Source organism: Hemicordylus capensis, chromosome 2 (genome assembly GCF_027244095.1).
Source record: "Hemicordylus capensis ecotype Gifberg chromosome 2, rHemCap1.1.pri, whole genome shotgun sequence".
Taxonomy (NCBI): domain Eukaryota; kingdom Metazoa; phylum Chordata; class Lepidosauria; order Squamata; family Cordylidae; genus Hemicordylus; species Hemicordylus capensis.
The window spans coordinates 226,061,156-226,083,315 of NC_069658.1; the positions used below are offsets into that span (position 1 = coordinate 226,061,156).

A 22,160-nucleotide genomic window follows, 5' to 3' on the forward strand; every position below is an offset into this window, starting at 1 on the left:
GGGGAGAGAGTGGCCAAGCAGAATCGCTAATCATCTAAAGCAACAGTGACCCCTTCTCCCGCGGACAACCCTCTCGTGAGAGTGCCAGGCCATTAGGGCTCTATGCCGAGCCAGGTTGCTCTACGGAGGGAAGCCAGGGGGATGGGGGGTGCCCAGCAACTGCTCTCCCTGTCTCGGCAACAGCCGCCAAGTAGCTGTCAAAGTGTGCCCCCTGCCAGCCCAACCGCCCATGTGGATGCGCTGTTTGGAGCCACGACGTCCCTCAACGTGTCACCCAGCAGCCCCTACGGCGGGGAAGCCCCTCCGCCCCTCACCTGGCTTCCACGGAGCCGAGCCCTCCCACCCACCCACCCCCAGCAGCCAGGTGAGTGGCAGAGGGGCTTCCCCACCGTAGGGGCTGCTGGGTGACATGTTGTGGCTCCAAACAGCATTCAGGTGCCACGGTGGCAGAGGAGAGCACCCAATTAAGTTACTCTTAAAGGTGCCTCCCGCCACCCCCCCCCCCCGGAGGCGCGTTCATGGACCGCCACTGCTCCTACTGCTATTACCCTGCAACAAGTATTTTGAGGCATCCTGCCTCTGAGGCTGGAGGTGGCCTACAGCCCTCAGACTAGCAGCCATTGATAGTCCTCTCTTCCATGAAATCATCTAAACCCCTCTTGAAGCCATCCAGGTTGTTGGCTGTCGCCACATCTTGTGGCAGAGAATTCCAGAGGTTGATTATACAGAGTGTGAAAAAGTACTTCCTTTGGTTGGTCCTAATTTTCTTGGCAATCCGTTTCATGGGATGACCATCTGGATCTAGTATTAGGCAAGCTCCACACCATGCATGACTTTTTGGACTTCTATCATGTCTTTTTTCTAAAGTAAAAAGCCCCAGATGTTGTAGGTTTGCCTCGTAAGGAAGGTGCTCCAGGCCCCTGATCATCTTGGTGGTCCTCTTCTGCATCTTTTCCAGTTCTACAATGTCCTTCTTTAGATGTGATGACCAGAATTGCAGACAGTACTCCAGGTGTGGCCGCACCATAGTTTTGTAGAAGGGCATTATAATATTAGCAGTTTTTGTTTTAATCCCCTTTCTAATGATCCCTGCCGCACATTGAGTCAACACTTTCAACAAGCTTTCCAGCACAACCCCAAGATCCCTCTGCTGGTCAGTCACGGAAAGCTCAGAGCCCATTTGAGTATTTAATAAGTTGGTGGTGTTTTAGAAGGGCCAAAGTGCATTTCTCCCACATGTTACATTCCTGAAAGAGAAATGAGGGTGTATTTTGCATTAATGCTCCCATCGATGCTCCCTTTATCGGTATTGAGGGTTTACATATTGGTGATCTTAAAGAAAAACACTCTGAGCTGTTGATATTTTTATACACCGCTGTCCCCACGGGCTCACAATCTAAAAAAAGAAACTGATGACAGACTCCAGCAACAGCCACTGGAGGGATGCTGTGCTGGGGATGGATAGGGCCAGTTGCTCTCCCCCTGCTCAGTAAAGAGGATCACCATTTTCCAAAGGGGCCTCTTTGCTCAGTTAGCAGGGGGCTCTTGGGAAGATTCTTGCGATAGAATTCCATGGCAGAGCCTTCTCTTCATTGGCTCCTGCTGAGGAAGCCTCCTTGACAGTCTCAAGAGATGGGCAATTCTCCCACAGGCTACAAAAAGAGTTCCAGGGGCAGGATCGGGGCAGGGGAGGGGGGAGCCCGGCCTCCCCATTCCTAAGGAAAATGCCCAGCACTGGAAGGACCTTCTTGCTCTGTAGAGTCTGTGCCTGGAAAACAGGCAGAAATACCACAGGGACATCCCAGTCAGCCAGTGCCAGGGGCTATTTGAACAAGAGGAAAGAGCAGAGAGAGAAATTACCTGCAGGTTGTGGAATGCCCCGCCCAGAGAGAGAGAGAAAAGACTCCGTCAGGACCAGGATAATACCCTCCCAGGCCCACCCGGCCCCCTCTCCGGACCATCAGGGGCACATCTCCTAATTAAGGGACAAGGAGGAACCATCCTGTGTGGGGAAAGCTCATCTGCTGCGTCCCCAAAAGGGTTACATTTGGAAATAAAGTACTTCTCTCTTGGGGAGCCTGGAAAGGGAATAAATACTTCTCTCAAAAGACATCCAGAGGTTTCAATGGAGGGACCCCTTGTCATCTCTCTCCCACTCCTCTACACACACACACACACACACACACACACACACACACACACACACCCTCTGTCTTTGCTACATGGGAAGCCTCCTGGGACCGAATCCAGGGTCCCTCCAGTCTCCTTGGGCCCTTTGCGCCATTCATTAAAAAAAAAAAAACACACCTCCCATTTCTGTGACAGCTGGGGGGACTTCCTAGGACCAGCGCAGGCAGCAGCTCCCAGAGGCCTCTGCCTTGTCCCTGGGGACAGGAGGGTATGTGTGGGGGTCTTTGGCCAGGCCCCAATTCCCTGCCCCCCCAACACAAAAGGCATCCCAGTCACCTTTCTTATTCTTCAGGAAGAGGACGAGTCCAGGGAGGAAAAAGACCAGCCCCAGTACGATCCCCACGACTCCCGTCCACATCTTGTTCCTGGCAGAATCAGATTGTGGGTCTGTGGAAAGAGAAGCAGCAGCAGCCGGGAGTGAGAAAGGGCAGGCCTGGAACCTGCTTCCTGCTCCTGGCATAGTGGTGTGGTTCGAGTGTTTGGAGGAGGACTGGGAAGACGCAAGTTAAAATCGGTTTCAGTCATGAAACTCACTGGGTGACTCTGGACTAGTCACTTTTTTCTCAACCCAGCCCACCTCACCAGGTTGTTGTGAGGAGAAACGCAACCACATCCACTCCTCTAGGCTCCCTGCACGAAAAAGAGGATATAAATGTAAAGACTGATTCAGTAAATCAACCGTTGGCCCACGAAGGCCTTGGCTAGCAGGACCCAGGAGGCAGCCAGGACTCGGACATAAGAGGAGAAGCTCGCCTGGCCACCCTGAAGCGTCGGGGGGGGGGGGGGAGGAAGAGGAGGGGAAGTACTCCTCCTGCAATTCTACTTCTCGCTTGAACTATTCCTGCCTCTTTTGCTTCCTGGGAAACTTCCTTGCTTTCCTCTTATCTTTCCTCTCCTTGAAAGAATGAATAAATTTATTACGATCATAGATCAGACGTAAATACAACAAATGATGTAACATTCAGACAAGAAATCTATTATACAATACACCGACAAAGTAAAAGTTTTAGGGTAAGATCTAAAGGGTAGAAATTAATTGTCAGCGGGCCTTAACAGTGGCTGCACAAAATTTAGCAACCTTGTGTGTGATAGATTTCTTGTCTGCAAGGAGGAGTGTGAGATAAAATTCATCAGTTCGGCCGGGGTAATATAAATAGCAAGGGAGTATTAAGACTACGTCAACTGTCATTATAGAAAGGAGCAATATAGCAACACACGGTGGACAGATTCAACCTGGTTCCCAGCTGAGATTGCCAAGGCGCCCTCTTGTGGTGGTCTGCGGGATGGCACTTAGGTCATTTGGGTGCTCAATGTCCAAGATCCTCTGTCTGTTCCTCTACTTGATGTTTTCTTATCTGTTTTCTTCTAAGCTTTTGTTTTTAGTTTCCTTTCACGAGATCCTGGACCAGATAGGCCTTGGATCTGTCCCAGCAGGGCTCTTCTCAAGTCCTTCTGTCTGCTTGGAGCTATCCAAGGTCCTGCATCTGCAGCATGGCCCCACCTCGGAGTCTTGGCCACCTCTAGCCCCCAGCTCCCCACCCCACATGCCCCATGGGCTTCTGCTCGAGGTTCCTTGGGCAAATGGCTGGCTCTGCTGCAGAAGCCCAGGAAGAAGGATCCAGGGTGGGGTGTCTATGTGTGGGGAAACTCCAGGGCTCTTACCCCACTGCACGGTGATGACGGTGCCATTTAAGCTGGAGTGCTCCACCTGGCAGGCGTAGAGGTCTCCGCGCTCCAAGTGCGTTTCCAGCATGATGTGGATCTGGTAGGTCCAGTCCCCGTTCCTCATCAGGTCGGTGGTGGCCACTTTGCTTTCGCCTTCCTCCTTCCCGTTCCTCAGCCACTTGATTTCGATCTCCGGGGGGTAAAAGTCGGTGACGGAGCAAACCAGCAAAGTGTTGAGGGAGGAGGGGTCGTAGTCTGTGGGGATGATCGTCACCTGGGGCTGGACTGGGGGGAGAGTGAGAAGATGGGGGGGGTCAGAGAGAGCCTCAAGGACTCAAATGAGGGAGCAAGAGAGAACCCCCATCTCCAGCCCAGATAGCCAGAGATAACAGCCTCTCTGGGTGGGGCAGAGGGGAGGAAAAGAAGCTGCAGGTGTGGCTTCTTCTCACCCCATCCTGGATGCCTCGCTCTCCCTCACCTTGTCCCGTTGCTGCGTTGACCCCAGGCAAGCAGGCCGGTCATTTTCATGGTCTACCAAGCTGACGAATGACCAGCCTGTATGCCTGCAGTTACCATGGCAATGTGATATGTGAACCCTCCCGGTGAGGCAGCAGTGGGCGCAAGAAGAGTGGGAACAAGCCACACCTGCTGCGGCTCATTTCCCTTCCCCCTCCTGCCCCCACACCTGGATGAGTCACCACCACAAATCATCCATCTGGCTCCCTGTCGGTCCTGGCCACAAAGCTCATCCCACCACCACAACCACCCCTTGCTTCTCCCAAGGTGCCCCGTTGCCCCTTTCCCAGTCTTGGTGTGTGTATTCTATCCACGGCTACTAGTCGGAGGGCCATGGGCCATCTCCAGCGACCGAGTTGCAGGAGAGTCACAGCAGGAGCGAGGCCATTCCCCTTTCAGCTCCTGCCTGTGGGCATCCCAGGGGCATCTGATGGGCCACTGTGTGAAACAGGATGCTGGCCTAGATGGGCCTCCTTCGGCCTGATTCAACAGGGCTGTTCTCATGTTCTTAAAATGCAGCTCCAGGGGCTACAATCTGAAGCAGAAGAGCCACAAGAGGGATGCGGGGGGGGAGGGAAGAGCAGCCGCTAGAGACCCTTCCCCACTGCTTTATCTCCCCCCCGCCACAGAAGACAAAAGCAGATGAGCAGGGTGTGCACATGTACAAAAATGTGTATGCATGTACACACACACACACACACACACACACACACACACACACACACACACACACAAACACCCTGGTATCCAGCACAGTGCAGTATAGTTTACAACCACCACAAAAAAGAGACTGTAATCAAAACACTGGGAGGTGGGCTCATTTGAGGAGGGGTCTGAGGATCCCAGGGCTCTAAAGGCTGAATCTCCCACCCACCCCTCAATCAGAGACACCCAGCCCCATCCTGCACCAGGCCAAGCCTCTGAATTGTCCTCAGGCCTCACTGAGACCACGTTGCTGTGGCCAAGCCTAGAAATGGCAGAAGTAGGGATATGCATAGCAAGATCATATAAATATTTTAGATAGATAGATAGATAGATAGATCCACTCTCTCCAGGGGGGCCAGGGGTCTTTACATTCAATGCAGGGGGGGGAAACAGTCTTCCTCGCAACATTCCCATCCTGCTTCTCCGGGCACTGCACTAGGTCCAGAAGCCCTTGTGCTCCATCTGCCACAGGCAGGCCGAGAAGCCCTCCAGACTTGACTACTGTAATGCGCTCTATGTGGGGCTGCCTTTGCACGCAGTCCAGGAACTGCAGTTGGTACAGAATGCAGCAGCCAGGTGGGTCTCTGGGTCATATGGTTTCTTTCCGATTACTCCTGTACTAAAAGAACTACACTGGCTAACAATTTCCCAGGCACAATACAAGGTACTTGTTATAACCTATAAAACCCTAAACAGCTTAGGCCCCAGGGTATTTGAGAGAATGCCTCTTCACTGTGAGCCCCATCACCTATGGAAATCATCCGGAGAGTTTCATCTGCAGTTGCCACCGGGTCGTTTGGTGGCTACTCAGGGACCGGCCTTCTCTGTTTCTTCCCCAAGACTCTGGAATGTGCTCTCTGCTGAAATAAGAGCTTCCCCATCTCTGATAACTTTCACCCCATCTCAAGCCTCACATTAGAAATAGTCAGGGAGAGGAATCCTGTTGTAGATGCTCTACCTCTGTATTCCCTGCACTGAGCAGAGGGTTGGACTACATGCCCTCCATGGAACCCTCCAGCTCTAGAATTTTAAATCTCACCCTTTTTAATTCACCAGAATTGGTAATTTACACAGGTGGCTTTAAATCAGATATTTCAACTGAAAATCATAGTTAAATATACTAACACTGCATACTAACTATGAATGTTTAGCCATTTTTCTGCCCCAACTGGGTGTTTACATGATCATTAACTATGAGGCTGGGGGCAAGAGATTCAGGACTGTTTTAATTCTCTTTCTGTGAATCTCCTGGTGACTGATTAGGCCTTTTTGATCCTTATCAGGTTATAACGGATGGTCCCCAGCTAAAGTCTCTATCCTTCTTTAGGTCTGGCTTGCTTAGGCAGACATACACCCTTGTGCATGTGGAGGCCAGAACGGGATGGGGGGGGGACTAAAACACCCTGGTTTACTGTATCCCCCAGCCCCTTGACAGTGTGCCTGAGGAGCAATTCACTGTGTGTGGGGGGGGGAGTGGAAGTGTGGGGGTCAGAGAGATGCCTGGATATGAATCCAAGTTGATACATGCAGGGCTTCCCTTCAATTATCTTGGTTGGACCAGCAGAAATCAGAGCCTCTCTTGATGGCCCCAATGAGAGTTTCTGTCCCTGTCACAGACTGGATGAGGACGTGTTAAGGCCTGAATCCTTCCTCCTCCCTCTCCCCTCATTTCAATAGCAAAATCAAGAGTGAACACCCCCCTACAAGCAACACCATTGCAGTCCTGGATGTCACATTTTTGCAGTCCATTCTGTGGGCATGAATGTGAGTGATGGTGATGGGTTGGGTGTGGGATGCTTTCCTGCAGAGATCCAAGAGCCATGCTGGCCATGCAGTCTGACCTCCCCTGGTTGGCACTGATGTGAGTCCCGATTACATCACAGTCGGTCTGGGGTGTCTCCCGTCCCTGTATAATGAGGGACTCCAGGCGAAAGTCAAGAGGAGCTCTGAGGACCCATCCCTTGGCTCTGGTGCCATTGGGGGGCCTCACTGTTCATAGCACTGCTGGGTGGGGCCTGTGATTGGATGAGAGAGCTGCAGATCCCTTCCTCCTGGCTCCAGGTGCTCCTGTCTGGTGGCCTCCCCAGGGCCCTGCTGCCTGCCTAGCCCCACATTTCCTCTCCTGGCTGGCTGGCTACCCCTTACCCTCACAGCTGATCTGCCTCCTCCTTTGGCCCCCCACCCACTGATCTACTCCCCATTGTAGCATCTTGTCACACCTCCTCTCCTGGTTGGCTGGATGTACTTGCCTCCCCCCTATCGCTGATCTGCCCCTGAATATTTCTCTTTAGATTAGCCTACAGTCATCCAAGGAGTCATGGCTGAACATGGATTTGGTGTCCCACAACTGCAATCCTAGTTCAACACTAAGCAGGGCAATTGGAGTGTAAATTGTGTGTTTTAGGAGGATACATTTAGGTTCAGCATCGCATTATTTTCCTTCTGTTTTGTAAGTGCTGAGAGGAAGAGGAGCAAATTCTTGGCCAGGAATCGTGTTGCAAATGCAAGTGATCTGAGGAGATGTGTGCATTGCACAACGGCTGCCACAAGGGGGCACTGTCAAATTTCCAACTGTAATTGGATAATTGAAGTTGGAAATGATTTAAGAGAACACCTTCTTCGTTATGAACCTTGCCGCCTATTGAGATCGCTTATTGAGATCATATGGGGAGGTTTGTCTGAGGGTGCTACTGGCTGATCTGATGGCGACTCAGAGGTTGGCCTTCTCTTTAGTTGCCCCCGGGCTGTGGGACACACTTCCTGCTGAGATGAGAGCTGCTCCATCCATGATGACTTTTAGGAAACAACAGAAGACTTCTCTCTTCAGCCAAGCGTTTTAAAAGTAGTCTTAGCTGATGTGTTTTAGCTGACTTTTATTGATTGTTCTAACTTTAAATTCAATATCTATCTATCTATATATTTAATTCTCCTAAACATACCCATCGCTAATTCCATGTGTGGCAGCTCTCAGGAGAGCAGCTGCCTGGGGGATAGCGACAGGGACGGGAGACAATGGCTGGCCCGGCCCAGCCACTGGTTATCCAGAGGTGGCAGCAAGCCGGCCTGGCCCCGACGCCAGCTGGCCAGAGGAGGCAGCGGTGGGCCAGCCTGGCCCAGCTGCTGGAAGGAGGAGGTGCGAGGAAGTGGCGTGGCGGCGGCCTCGGAAGCCAGGAAGAGCGGGGCAGGGGCGGGGTGGGAAGCGGCTGGCCAGAAAGCTGGGCATGCCGACGTGTTGGTGGTGCGTGGGCCGGCCGGAGACACAGATGCTCTTGGCCCTTTGTTTTGTTGTTTTAAACTGCTTTGAGAGCTTGGTAGTAAGGTAAAGTGTCGACATGTGGCGCCCCCAGAGCCCTGTGGTTTTCTTTGGTAGAACACAGGAGGGGCTTACCATTGCCATCTCCTGCGCAGTATGAAATGATGCCTGATCACTGCTGCCCGATATAGGTGTTCCCCACAGTCTGGGAAACATACCGGCGGGGCTTGGAACAGGCAAACTCGGGCTTGCTAATCAAGTCATTTCCCCGCTGCACCATTAGGTGGCAGGAAGTATAAATGTGATGAAGAAATAATAATTTCCCCAGAAAGATCAATGGGAAGTTTGGGGAGCTCAGAAATGCTGAATGGCTGGGTTGAAAGCTCTCAGATTTCACATGGTGTCCCTACATGATGATAGCAGTAAGTATGTGAAGATTTGCAGAGAGAAGTCCCCCACTGATTTGTAATGAATTTTTTTTTCATTGTTAAAAACGACAGGTTTAATGATATTACTGAAAATCCACATTCTTTATGCTACGACCATGGGCTACCGTCAGCTCCCACTGCCCAGCCATTCTGCATTTATAACTTGGGGTGCAAAAGTGGGGGCATGGCTCCCTTTATATGAAGGCAAAGGGCAGATTCCTCCCAAGGAGGCTGGATTGATAGCCCTTGTGGGGGCTTCAGTTCCTTCCAGCTCCTTGTAACTTTCTGCCATGAATCAAAAGCATTTAAGACACTTCCTAAAGTTTTTTTTAAAAACCACTTAAAAATATGTGAAGCAATCTCCTTGAAATTCTGCACACTGAGTGCTATGTGATATTTAAGAGCTTTCTAGAAGGAAATTATTTATATTTATTTAAAATATTTATATCTTGCCCCTCCAGTGCACTACTGCTCGGGGCGGCTTAAAACAATAAAATAGATACAAGACACAAAAGTAATCAAGTTAACCAAATTGAACAAACAAGCTAAAAGTCAAGTTAAAAGCACAATCATTATTAGGTTTCAATTAAAAGTTATTTTAAAAGCTAAAACCTGAAAATTATAAAAAGCTAAAGAATCTACCAGATACTACCAAAAATTGAGCATTAAAAAGCCTCCTTAAAAAGATGTGTGTTAAGTTGTTTTTTAAAAACACTAAGGGAGGGAGGATGGCGAAGCTCTTCAGGGAGGGTGCTCCGAGGCTGAGGGGCCACAACTGAAAAGTCATCACCAACTGAATCTGATGGGCTCATTTTCAGCACTCACCTCAAGTGGTGCAGTGGGGAAATGCTTGACTAACAAGCAGAGGGTTGCCTGTTCGAATCCCGGCTGATATGTTTCCCAGACTATGAGAAATACCTATATCCTGTATTCTACCAAAGACAACCACAGGGTTCTGTGGATGTCAGGAGTTGAAATTGACTTGACTGCATGGTGTAGTGGTTAGAGTGCTGGAGAGAAATCCCCATTCATGAGACTCAAATCCCCCATGAGACTTGCTGGGTGACTCTGGGCCAGTCACTTCTCTCTCAGCCTAACCTACTCCACAGGGTTGTTGTGAAGAGAAACTTAAGTATGTAGTACACCGCTCTGGACTCCTTGGAGGAAGAGCGGGATGGATCTAAAACTAAAATAAATGAATGAATGAATTTACCTTGGCCACTGGGGTCTGGGAACCCTCAGAGCACTCCTGCAGGGCGGGGGGGGGGGCTTCCTCAGGCAGGAGAAGTCCAGCCGCCTGGCAGCTCCACCCTCCTCAAGAGGGTCCCAGCGAGAGGGGGGTCTTCGCCCTCCACTCCAGCTGAGGGGGGAGGGCACCGATTCACCGGCATTGCCGGCAGGGCGCCCTGGACAACAGCAGCCTCACTGTCCCCCCGCCCCCCTCTACCCCCACACGGGCCCCTCCCCGCCATGCCTCGGGGATGTGGGGGGGCAGTCCTGGGAGGAGACAGTCCTGGCCGCCCCCCCCCCCAACCCCGCCTCCCCTGCCCGGCCCGGCCCCTGCTGGGCTCTCACCACTCCTGCCGTGGACGAAGGGGATGTCGTTATAGTAGTTGTGCCGGCAGAAGCGGTCCACCTCGTCCCGCTTGCTCTCCAGGAAGTCCTTCAGGCTGTTCCAGTATCGGGCTGTGGGCTCTCCCAGTGGCGTGACGGCCTGGAACTCCCCGAGGCGGCTGTCGAAGCGGACATAGTCCTGCCGGCCCCAGACCACGGTGGTCAGCATGTGGATCTCCAGCTGGGTCCCGTTGGGGGTGTAGCGGCACACGTTCCTCCCCTGGTAGACGAAGTGCTCTGCAAGGGAGAGGAGGAGGATGGTGGGGGGTGGTGATGGTGGTGATAAGCAGGAACGGAGCCTCAGGAAGGGCTCCCAGGCAAGAAGGTGGAGCGGATCTGCCCGGAATGCGCCCTCCCGCCGCCCCCCTCGGGGCAATCCCCCTGAATCCCGAAACCAGCAGCGGCCGAGCGTGTATCAGAGCCGGCCACTGAGGTGAACCGCCAGCTTGACCAACTCAGGGGGAGGATGGATAGGATGTCAGGAACAAGGAGCCGCACTTGGAAGGGTTTGTGCAGGAACACCTCGCACCCAACAGGACAGGAGTGCCCGCTCCGGGAGGTTCCGGCCGGATCCCCCTCCGGGACTTTGGACCAACCAGCCAGCAATCAACCTGAAGTGGGCCTTGAAACAATCCAGGAGGAATTAGGAGGGGGAGGAGCCGCCTTTGCAAAGCGCCTTGCTCAGCTGGAGCTCTGCTGCCTCTGGGCTTCCTGGGGGGAAGGAGCCCTGAGGCAAAAAGGGGCCCAGCTTAATCAATCACAGAGGAAATCACTGCTGGAAAGATGAGGACAGCCAGGCCAAGTCACAACCACAAGACCTGACATTGGTGGGTAACAAACTGATTCCAAGATCAAAGCAAGCTCTTTCAATGAAGGCCACTCAGTAACAACACAGTGCCAATGTGGGGCTAGAATACCACCCCCTGGCCAGACACCATCCTGGGTGATGTGGGGCCAGTGGGTGACATGCACACTCTGTCTCACCTACCCCACAGGAGTGTTGTGAAAAGAAAATGGAATAATCCCTTCTGGCAATGGAGAAAAATGTGCATTGCACTTCATGCATGCTCAGAGGCATGCTTTACAAGGTCACCATCCCAGGGCTGATACAAACAGGTCCCTTCTCAGATCCATCCTGATATCTCCCACCCACCCCCTTCTGGAAAGAAGGAACTTTCCCTAGTACAGGAAGAGAAGATCCTGCTGCCCCCGCCCCCCCCCCATGAGCTTGGCCAGGTGTTTCACTGACCTCATTATTCCCAGGGGGAGCCATGGGGACTGAGGGTGGGGGAGGGGAAAGGGGTGCAGGTGATAACGAATGGTTTAATCCAGGCCTACAAATAAGTATATAAAAGTATGTATCAAAGTATAATTCAGGAAAGTGTGGTTCATATCCCTAATGGAGTATAGAGCCAGCAGGTTATTCAGAGTTGAGAAGCCTCTCGGTAACAGAGGCCAAAGTCAAGAGCAGGAGGCCCCCTCTCAAGAATGTGGGTTGAGAAGCCCACCAGAGATAACAGGCAGCAGGAGTGGTCAAACACAGGCCATTAGCTAAATTCCCCAGTCAGCAGAAAGAGGGTCTTGTTGGTACGAAGAGATGCCATAGGGATTAAAGTTGTCATAAAAGCCAGGTAGTAACTCATCTTCTCAGGCACTAGATGACACCACTGGAATATGTAAGTTTAGTAACTAATAACGTGTATTAATTGCTTTGTTGATATGCTTGTATGTGGATGATACTCGTGCCTTTCATGACATGAAATAAAAGCTTTTTTGAGCAACGCACCCTTGTTGTTTGACTCCATTCAGTTAGACAGCAAGTATATCGGCGAGAATTGAGCCTAATCTCCTTTGGTTCTGGCAAGACGCCCCATTCTCTATCCAGGTGATAGAAGGATGAAAGCCAGTGGCTGAATCAAACAGGAAGGCTAGATTCTAGAGGGTCCCCCCCCCCGCAACACAGGTAGCCCTTGGCCACTGGACCAGCCAAATCATGACTACCTATTGAGAGTGTTCCTTTAGCAAGGCTGTTCGAAAGATGCTCACAAAGAAAACTGCACTGGAAATATATTATTTCCAGGTTCCAGAGCCATGCAAATGTAAAAATATGTCAACAACAATGAAGGGAATTTTGGGGAGCCCCAGGAACAAGCACCCCCCCTGCTACAAATTCAGTGTGAAAGGGAGGAGTGAGTGTGAAAAGGCAGATGTGGCCATAGGAAGCGTGGAGGGGGTGTTGCTGCAGAGTAATTAGCACAAGGACTAGCTCAGTGCTGTCGTGAATCCTCCCTCTCCTTCTCTCTTAGCAGGTATAAATAACCTCAGGGTGTGCCTCTTCCGCTCCTCAAACTTCTTACCCACTCCCCCCTTTTCCCTCTCCACCCCCAGGCGGGGCTGTCCTTAGAGAGCCCTGGTGGGGTGTGGGGCCCGGGGCAAATCAGCCAGTGCGAGGGGCCCCCCTTCCAGTTAATTCTAATGGGGGGTTAAAAGAGCGGGGCCCAGTGCACTCACCCTGCTTGCCATGCCTTAAGGACAGCCCTGCCCCCAGGTAGAAATCTAGCTGTACATGGAGGATGACCCTTTATTATTTATTTGTTTGTTTGTTTTTATTTGATTTATATACTGCCCTTCCAAAATGGCTCAGGGCGGTTTACAATTAAACAATTGCACGTTTGTTTATTTATTTATTTATTACATTTGTACACCGGCCCAAACTTTAGTCTCTGGGCAGTTAACAATAGTATAAAACAAGTTAAAATATATACAAAAACTTAAAACAATGTAACAATCTAAAAATCATCTGGGGAAAATTATGGAAAACTGATTTAAAGTTCACTGCATGTTACACTTTAAAAGAAAATAATTATAAGATGATGTACAGGTGGTATTTGACGCCTAAAAAACTGGCGATAATGTATAAAAATGTTTCAAACCAATGTTGGAAATGTGGACATTGTGAAGGAACTTTTTTTCATATGTGGTGGTCTTGTAGGAAGGCAAAGGCCTTTTGGGACATGATATATAATGAGTTAATTTTTTTTTTAAAATGACATTTCCTAAGAGCCCAGAATCCTTCCTGCTGGGAATAACGCAAGGAGAGTTTTCCACAAGAAATTTAACAATCTTCATGTATGCAACCACGGCGGCCAGAATAGTATATGCGCAGAAATGGAAGGACAATGAATTGCCCTCAAAAGAAGATTGGCTGATAAAAATTTTGGAATATGCGGAGATGGCAAAACTTACAGTACCGATAAGAGATCAAAATCTGGAAGGTTTTAAAGAAGATTGGAAACCATTCTTACTGTACCTAAAGAACTATTTTGATTTTTCAACAGGGTTTGAAATTTAGTAATATTAGCAGGTTGAGTAGACTAAAATCGAGTCTGGTAAGGCATAGGATATATGTTTTGAATTATTATAGCAAGGGTTAATTGTATAGTTAGTGATTCGCGCTGATTGGTGAGCTGGAAGTCAATTTTTGTTTAATGTTTGATGTAATGAGATTTTCAAGATATTGTTAAAATCAATAAAAATTTAAAGCAAAATTTAAAAAAAAAATCATCCATGAATTAAAATTTTAAAGAACCAAAAAAGCTTGGGTGAAGAGGTGGGCTTTCAAATGCTTTCTAAAAATTGCCAGAGATGGGGAGGATCGTATCTCAGTAGGGAGCGCATTCCACAGTCTTGGGGCAGCAACCAAGAAAGCCCGTCCCCATGTGGCCACCAGCCGAGCTGGCGGCAACCGGAGACGGACCTCTCCGGATGACCTCAGTGGGCGGTGGGGATCATAATGAAGAAGACGTTCTCTTAGATACCCAGGGCCTAAGCCATTTAGGGCTTTGTAAGTGATAACTAGCACTTTGTATTTTGTCCGGAAACCTATTGGCAGCCAGTGTAACTCTATCAACAAAGGAGTGATGTGGTCTTTCTGAGATGACCCAGAGACCAACCTGGCCGCCGTGTTCTGTACCAACTGAAGCTTCCAGACCATGTACAAAGGCAGCCCCACATAGAGCCCATTGCAGAAGTCAAGTCTGGAGGTTACCAACAGATGTACCACTGTTCTGAGGTTATTGATCTCAAGAAACGGGCGCAGCTGGCATTTCAGCCGAAGCTGATAGAAAACCCCTCTGGCTACCACCTCACCTGAGATACCAGGGAGAGGTGTGGATCCAGAAGTACTCCCAGATTTTATGCCCTCCCTGAAGTGGCCTCTACCCCTCTACAGCTGATGCTGAAATCAACGAGATAGTCTTCAAGGTGCCACAAGACTCTGTGTCATTTTAGCACCAAACAAGGGGCTACTGCATGGAGACCTGTGTTCTTGCAAGAGGGCTGGGAGAGGGGAAATCTGGGGTTCCAATTAGGGGTCCCAATGGGGATCCTGCCTCCCTTCAGGAAAGGATCACCCTGGGAGGAGTCTGCTCCTGAAGTCACCCCCGTTATTACTTACCTGTTGGCCCCGCGCTGTGCACCTGGGGAGGGAAGCCCCCCAGGTCGGCCATCGTCACAAGCAGGACCCCAAAGTCCAACGCAGATCTCATCCTGCCTCTTCTGCACAAAGAAGGACCAGCAGCGTCTGCCCCCCACCAAACTCCAGAGTGGGACTTTCTCAGCCTGGCCCTGGGGACAAATCCTGCCAGGGTGCTGCCCTTCCAGCCTGGGGATTGGACGTTGCCCAGATGAGAGGCCAATCAGCCACAGAGCTGAGGCAGCATCATCAGTCACCGGGCAGGGAAATCTAGAAAGTGTCTTCTTTGGACAGATCGTCCCCAGAGGGGGGGGGGAGAGAGAGAGAGAGCGCACGAGGGAACACATAGGAAGGCTTGACAAGGGCTGATTGGAGGAGACTCCATGTTTCCATGAAGTAGTGATCTGCATGGGGTGTGTGTGTGTGTACTTCTTTTGCCCCACTCAAAGAAAGATCACTCTGCGGATGAGGTTTCACATGTCTTCTCTTTCTCTGAGTAGGGAGGAACCGTCTGGATTCCTCACCCCACAGAACAGAAGATGCCCCCACACTGTAGCCTTCAGCCTGGAAAGACCCAGGACCGTTTCCTACTAACCTCCTGCAACAGGTCATCCATTTCCCACATTGGAGACTGTGCCTGTCAGTCTCCCCGACCTCCATCTTTCGCCTTCCTCTCCTTCTTCCAGTTGTAGCTTTTCTTTTCTTTTATATGGTCCACATTAATGTGACTCACCTTAGTGCTGGGTTTGGGGCCTGTCTCACCAGTAGCCAGGGGCATATCGGAGCCCCCTCTGTATGTTGCTGGCCACCACTGAGTCCGTCCACACCCCCACACCCACCTTCCACCTTCTCTTGCAGGGGGAGAATTGCCATTAGTGGGAGGGCCCCCCTGCACTCCACAGCCGGGGCCAGCTGCACCCCAAAACCCACATTTGGGTCAGACCTGGAAGCGCACAAAGAAGGACTTCTCCATATGTCGCAACAACCATCCAACTCACCCCTTACCCGGCAGGTACTGTCCCTTCTCTGTATGCCCTGAAATTAGAGCTCGCTGGTGCCCCCCCCACAAGGAGAAGGAAGAGCCTCACTCACCACTCCCTGAATGAGCCACTCTTGTGAATCAGAAGACAAAATGTAAAAATAAAATAAATTTTAAATAAACCAGCCCACCCTCCAAATCCCCCCACCCTCCACATCCACCCCCTGCTGTCCCCCAAATCTCAGTCCAGGACGGAGCTCCTGATCCACTTTCACTCCACCTCCTCTTGAGGTTCCTGCTGATTGAAGTTTCACCTGGTAACAGACTGGTCACCACCCAGGCCTTTTTCTCATTGGCTGAATTCGCATGGGTGCCTCTGCCCCTTTCCCCAATTGGACTCCCTTCACACTCATTGCACAGCCACTCTGAGGGCAGGACCCTGCTGGACCCATTGCTTCTCCTCCTGTTTCTCTCTGCTTGTTTTGCACCCTCTCCGTGCATGGTCCACGTGTCCACCTGGAAGAGCTGAGATGGCTGGAGAAGGAGCCCTTCACCTTTGCCTCTGGGCACTCCTTGCCTTGCCAGGTGTCAGAGCTGTGAAAGGTGAGGAGGGGCATCGGGGCCAGAGGGGCCTGGGGGGGTGGGTTTGGGTATGAGGGGAAGAGGCTTCTCAAGAAGGGGGTGCCTGTTGGGCAGGGGCATAGCTAGGGGAGAGGGAGCCCGTGTTCATCCCTCTCTCTGGCGGACCCCCAGAGTGAGGGAGAGAATGAAGAAAATAGGGCGGGGTGGAGCTGGAGGGCCCTCAGGAGCTGGGGGCCCGTGTTCTTTGAACCCTTTCGCTCAATTATAGCTATGCTCCTGCTGTTGGGCACTGTGGCTAAAGAGGTGGGGTCCCCTTTAGATGCCCCCCCCCCTTTGCACAGGCAGAAGACACAAAACATGCAGATGAGGGAACCGGGGAGGGGAGGGAGGAACGGCCTCCCCCCAGGGAAAGAATTCAGAGCCGGGGCAGGTGGATAATATCAGGGGTGAGGAGAGCCACGGAGGATGCTTAATCCCTTGGCTGTGTCCAAGGTGACCCTTTTTGATGGGGGTGGTGGTGGTGGATGGGTTGCACAGCTGACATCCAAAGCTAAAAGGGCAGAAACTGCATCTCCATCATGTCTGGGGATGCTGGCACCTTCTGGGTGAAGACGGAAGGAAAGAAGGACGAAGCTCTTTCCTTGAGAGTTTGTTTGATGCCAGAAACAAACAGCTGTGCGGTACAGAAACCGCCAACGGCTCCCCAGAGAGGCTGCCCCCACTCACTGTTACAGACCAGGCCTGATTTATATACTAAATATGCTCATTGGCTAGTATACAAAATAGGTCTGGCTCATAAATGTCATCAAGTTCTTTTATATTAGTGACCAAGTATGATCTGAGCGCGTGGAAGAAAGGAGATCAAACCATTCCTAAAAGAGTTCAATGGGCTTTATCCTCTATAATAAAACCCTTCAGCGTGATCCTGTGTCGCCCGTGTCTTTCTTAAGTTACTCTTAAAGGTGCCTCCCGCTACCCCCCCAGAGGCGCGTTCACGGACCGCCACTGATCCTACTGCTATTGCCCTGCAACAAGTATTTTGAGGCATCCTGCCTCTGAGGCTGGAGGTGGCCTACAGCCCTCAGACTAGCAGCCATTGATAGCCCTCTCCTCCATGAAATCATCTAAACCCCTCTTGAAGCCATCCAGGTTGTTGGCTGTCACCGCATCTTGTGGCAGAGAATCCCAGAGGTTGATTATACAGGGTGTGAAAAAGTACTTCCTTTGGTTGGTCCTAATTTTCTTGGCAATCCGTTTCATGGGATGACCATCTGGATCTAGTATTAGGCAAGCGCCACACCATGCATGACTTTTTGGACTTCTATCATGTCTTTTTTCTAAAGTAAAAAGCCCCAGATGTTGTAGGTTTGCCTCGTAAGGAAGGTGCTCCAGGCCCCTGATCATCTTGGTGGTCCTCTCTGCATCTTTTCCAGTTCTACAATGTCCTTCTTTAGATCTGATGACTAGAATTGCACACAGTACTCCAGGTGTGGCCGCACCATAGTTTTGTAGAAGGGCATTATAATATTAGCAGTTTTTGTTTTAATACCCTTTCTAATGATCCCTGCCGCACATTGAGTCAACACTTTCAACAAGCTTTCCAGCACCACCCCAAGATCCCTCTGCTGGTCAGTCACGGAAAGCTCAGAGCCCATCTGAGTATTTAATAAGTTGGTGGTGTTTTAGGAGGGCCAAAGTGCATTTCTCCCACATGTTACATTCCTGAAAGAGAAATGAGGGTGTATTTTGCATTAATGCTCCCATCGATGCTCCCTTTATCGGTATTGAGGGTTTACATATTGGTGATCTTAAAGAAAAACACTCTGAACTGTTAATATTTTTATACACCGCTGTCCCCATGGGCTCACAATCTAAAAAAAGAAACTGAAGACAGACTCCAGCAAGAGCCACTGGAGGGATGCTGTGCTGGGGATGGATAGGGCCAGTTGCTCTCCCCCTGCTCAGTAAAGAGGATCACCATTTTCCAAAGGGGCCTCTTTGCTCAGTGAGCAGGGGACTCTTGGGAAGATTCTTGCGATGCATTTTCGTGGTGGAGCCTTCTCTTCATTGGCTCCTGCGGAGGAAGCCTCCTTGACAGTCTCAAGAGGTGGGAAATTCTCCCACAGGCTACAGAAAGAGTTCCAGGGGCAGGGGAGGGGGGAGCCCGGCCACCCCATTCCTAAAGAAAATGCCCAGCACTGGAAGGACCTTTCTTCTCTATAGAGTCTGTGCCTGGAAAACAGGCAGAAATACCACAGGGCCATCCCAGGCAGCCTGGGCCAGGGGCTATTTGAACAATAGAAAAGAGCAGAGAGAGGAATTACCTGCAGGTTGTGGAATGCTCCGCCCTGAAAGAGAGAGAAAAGACTCCGTCAGGACCAGGATAATCCCCTCCCAGGCCCACACGGCCCCCTCTCTGGACCATCAGGGGCACATCTCCTAATTAAGGGACAAGGAGGAACCATCCTGTGAGGGAAAAGCTCATCTGCTGCATCCCCAAAAGGGTTACATTTGGAAATAAGGTCCTTCCTTCATGGGGAGCATGGAAGGGGGAATAAATACATCTCTCAAAAGACATCCAGAAGTTCCAACGGAGGGACCCCTTATCATCTCTCCCCCACTCCTCCACACACACACACACACACACACACACACACACACACACACACACGGGCACAAGTCCTCTGTCTTTGCTACAAGGGAAGCCTCCTGGGGCAGAATCCAGGGTCCCTCCAGTCGGGCCCTTTGTTCCATTCATTTAAAAAAACAACACACCTCCCATTTCTGTGACAGCTGGGGGGACTTCCTAGGACCAGCGCAGGCAGCAGCTCCCAGAGGCCTCTGCCTTGTCCCTGGGGACAGGAGGGTGTGTGGGGGGGTCTTTGGTCAGGCCCCAATTCCCTGCCCCCCCAACACAAAAGGCATCCCAGTCACCTTTCTTATTCTTCAGGAAGAGGACGAGTCCAGGGAGGAAAAAGACCAGCCCCAGCACAATCCCCACAACCCCCGTCCACATCTTGTTCCTGGCAGAATCCGATTGTGGGTCTGTGGACAGAGAAGCAGCAGCAGCCGGGAGTGAGAAAGGGCAGGCCTGGAACCTGCTTCCTGCTCCTGGCATAGTGGTGTGGTTTGAGTGTTTGGAGGAGGACTGGGGAGACGCAAGTTAAAATCGGTTTCAGTCATGAAACTCACTGGGTGACCCTGGACTAGTCACTTTGTTCTCAACCCAGCCCACCTCACCAGGTTGTTGTGAGGAGAAACACAACCACATCCACTCGTCTAGGCTCCCTGCACAAAAAAGAGGATATAAATGTAAAGACTGATTCAGTAAATCAACCGTTGGCCCACGAAGGCCTTGGCTAGCAGGACCCAGGAGTCAGCCAGGACTCGGACATAAGAGGAGAAGCTCGCCTGGCCACCCTGAAGCGTCTGGGGGGGGGAAGAGGAGGGGAAGTTCTCCTCCTGCAATTCTACTTCTCGCTTGGACTATTCCTGCCTCTTTTGCTTCCTGGGAATCTTCCTTGCTTTCCTCTTGTCTTTCCTCTCCTTGAAAGAATGAATAAATTTATTACGATCATAGATCAGACGTAAATACAACAAATGATGTAACATTCAGACAAGAAATCTATTATACAATACACCGACAAAGTAAATGTTTTAGGGTAGGATCTAAAGGGTAGAAATTAATAATTGGCAGATCTTAACAGTGGCTGCACAAAATTTAGCAACCTTGTGTGTGATATATTTCTTGTCTGCAAGGAGGAGTGTGAGATAAAATTCATCAGTTTGGCCGGGGTAATATAAATAGCAAGGGAGTATTAAGATTACGTCGACTGTCATTATAAAAAGGAGCAATATAGCAACACATGGTGGACAGATTCAACCTCACCCGAAACACAAGGGCAGATCCTATTGGCCAAGGGGATTTTCAGAAATTCCCCATTAAAAACTGCCAATGGTAAGGCATCAAATCTTGCTCTGAGGGACACTCTCTGATGGTTGGATGGAGAGAGTGACAATCAATAAGTGGCTGGTTCCCGGCTGGGATCGCCAAGGCGCCCTCTTGTGGTGGTCTGCGGGATGGCACTTAGGTCATTTTGGTGCTCAATGTCCAAGATCCTCCGTTTGTTCCTCTACTTGATGTTTTCTTATCTGCTTTCTTCTAAGCATTTGTTTTTAGTTTCCTTTCACGGGATCCTGGACTAGAGATGAGGCCTTGGATCTGTCCCAGCAGGGCTCTTCTCAGGTCCTTAATGTCTGCTTGGAGCTTTCCCAGGTCCTGCATCTGCAGCATGGCCCCACCTCAGAGTCTTGGCCACCCCTAGCCCCCAGCTCCCCACCCCACACGCCCCATGGGCTTCTGCTCAGGGTCCCGGGAGGACAGGGCAAGGAGATGGTCCCTTGGGCAGATGGCTGGCTCTGCTGCAGAAGCCCAGGAAGAAGGATCCAGGGTGGGGTGTCCATGTGTGGGGAAACTCCAGGGCTCTTACCCCACTGCACGGTGATGACGGTGCCATTTAAGCTGGCGTGCTCCACCTGGCAGGCGTAGAGGTCTCTGCGCTCCAAGTGCGTTTCCAGCATGACGTGGATCTGGTAGGTCCAGTCCCCGTTCCTCATCAGGTCGGTGGTGGCCACTTTGCTTTCGCCTTCCTCCTTCCCGTTCCTCAGCCACTTGATCTCGATCTCCGGGGGGTAAAAGCCAGTGACGGAGCAAACCAGCAAAGTGTTGAGGGAGGAGGGGTCGTAGTCTGTGGGGATGATCCTCACCTGGGGCTGGACTGGGGGGAGAATGAGAAGATGGGGGGGTCAGAGAGAGCCTCAGGGACTCAAATGAGGGAGCGGGAGAGAACCCCCATCGCCAGCCCGGATAGCCAGTGATAACAGCCTATCTGGGTGGGGCAGAGGGGAGGAAAAGGAGCTGCAGGTGTGGCTTCTCCCCACGCTTCTTCTCCCCCCATCCTGGATGCCTCGCTCTCCCTCACCTTGTCCCGTTGCTGTGTTGACCCCAGGCAAGCAGGCCGGTCATTTTCATGGTCTCCCAAGCTGACGAATGACCAGCCTGCATGCCTGCAGTTAACATGGCAATGTGAACCCTCCCGATGAGGGACCCTGAGGCAGTGGTGGGCACAAGAAGAGTGGGAACAAGCCACACCTGCTGCTGCTCATTTCCCTCCCCCCTCCTGCCCCCACACCTGGATGAGTCACCACCACAGATCATCCATCTGGCTCCCTGTTGGTCCTGGCCACAAAGCTCATCCCACCACCACAAGCACCCTTTGCTTCTCCCAAGGTGCCCCTGTTGCCCCTTTCCCAGTCTTGGTGTGTGTATTCTATCCACAGCTACTAGTTGGAGGGCCAGAGGCCACCTCCAGCCTCAGAGGCAGGATGCCTCTGAATATCAGTTGCAGGCAAGTAACAGCAGGAGAAAGGCCCTGCCCTCAGCTCCTGCCTATGTGCTCCAAGAGGCATCTGGTGGGTCACCGTGTGAAACAGGATGCTGGACTAGATGGGCTTTCTTGGGCTTGATCCAGCAGGCTTCTTCTCATGTCCTTAAGATGCAACTCCAGGGGCTACAATCTGAAGCAGAAAAGCCACAAGAGGGATGCAGGGGGAGGAGAGCAGCTGCTAGAGACCCTTCCCCACTGCTTTATTCCCCCCCCCCGCCACAGGAGACCAAAGCAGCTGAGTGGGGTGTGCACATGCATAAAATTGTGTGTGCATGTGTTTAAACACACACACACACACCCCTGGTAT

General features: G+C 51.3%; 2 protein-coding genes across 2 annotated transcripts in view; one reads left to right on the forward strand and one right to left on the reverse strand.

Moving 5' to 3' along the window:
* Window positions 1-1,351: 1,351 nt before the first annotated feature.
* On the reverse strand, window positions 1,352-14,956 carry LOC128341708 (H-2 class II histocompatibility antigen, E-S beta chain-like). Its single transcript, XM_053288136.1, has 5 exons — window positions 14,828-14,956; window positions 10,333-10,608; window positions 3,853-4,140; window positions 2,467-2,577; window positions 1,352-1,768 (listed from the first exon to the last, which is right to left on the reverse strand). Exons 1-5 carry the CDS (start codon window positions 14,916-14,918, stop codon window positions 1,716-1,718), a joined length of 819 nt encoding a protein of 272 aa, XP_053144111.1. The 5' UTR covers window positions 14,919-14,956; the 3' UTR covers window positions 1,352-1,715.
* Window positions 14,957-16,319: 1,363 nt separating this feature from the next.
* Window positions 16,320-22,160, forward strand: part of LOC128341711 (HLA class II histocompatibility antigen, DP alpha 1 chain-like) — a 46,829-nt gene continuing 40,988 nt past the window's right edge. Inside the window, exon 1 of the mRNA XM_053288139.1 lies at window positions 16,320-16,427. The gene's annotated coding sequence lies outside the window, so the exon portion shown is untranslated. The remainder of the gene's footprint in view (window positions 16,428-22,160) is intronic.

What these genes read in the sequence shown, in the direction of transcription:
- LOC128341708 (XM_053288136.1), bottom strand. Translation starts at nt 14,918, where the DNA reads ATGAGATCTGCGTTGGACTTTGGGGTCCTGCTTGTGACGATGGCCGAC. An exon ending in GCACAGCGCGGGGCCAACAG is followed by an intron (nt 10,609 to 14,827) that starts GTAAGTAATAAC and finishes TCTCCCTTGCAG; the next exon opens with AGCACTTCGTCTACCAGGGG. An exon ending in CGTCATCACCGTGCAGTGGG is followed by an intron (nt 2,578 to 3,852) that starts GTAAGAGCCCTG and finishes CTCTTTCCACAG; the next exon opens with ACCCACAATCTGATTCTGCC.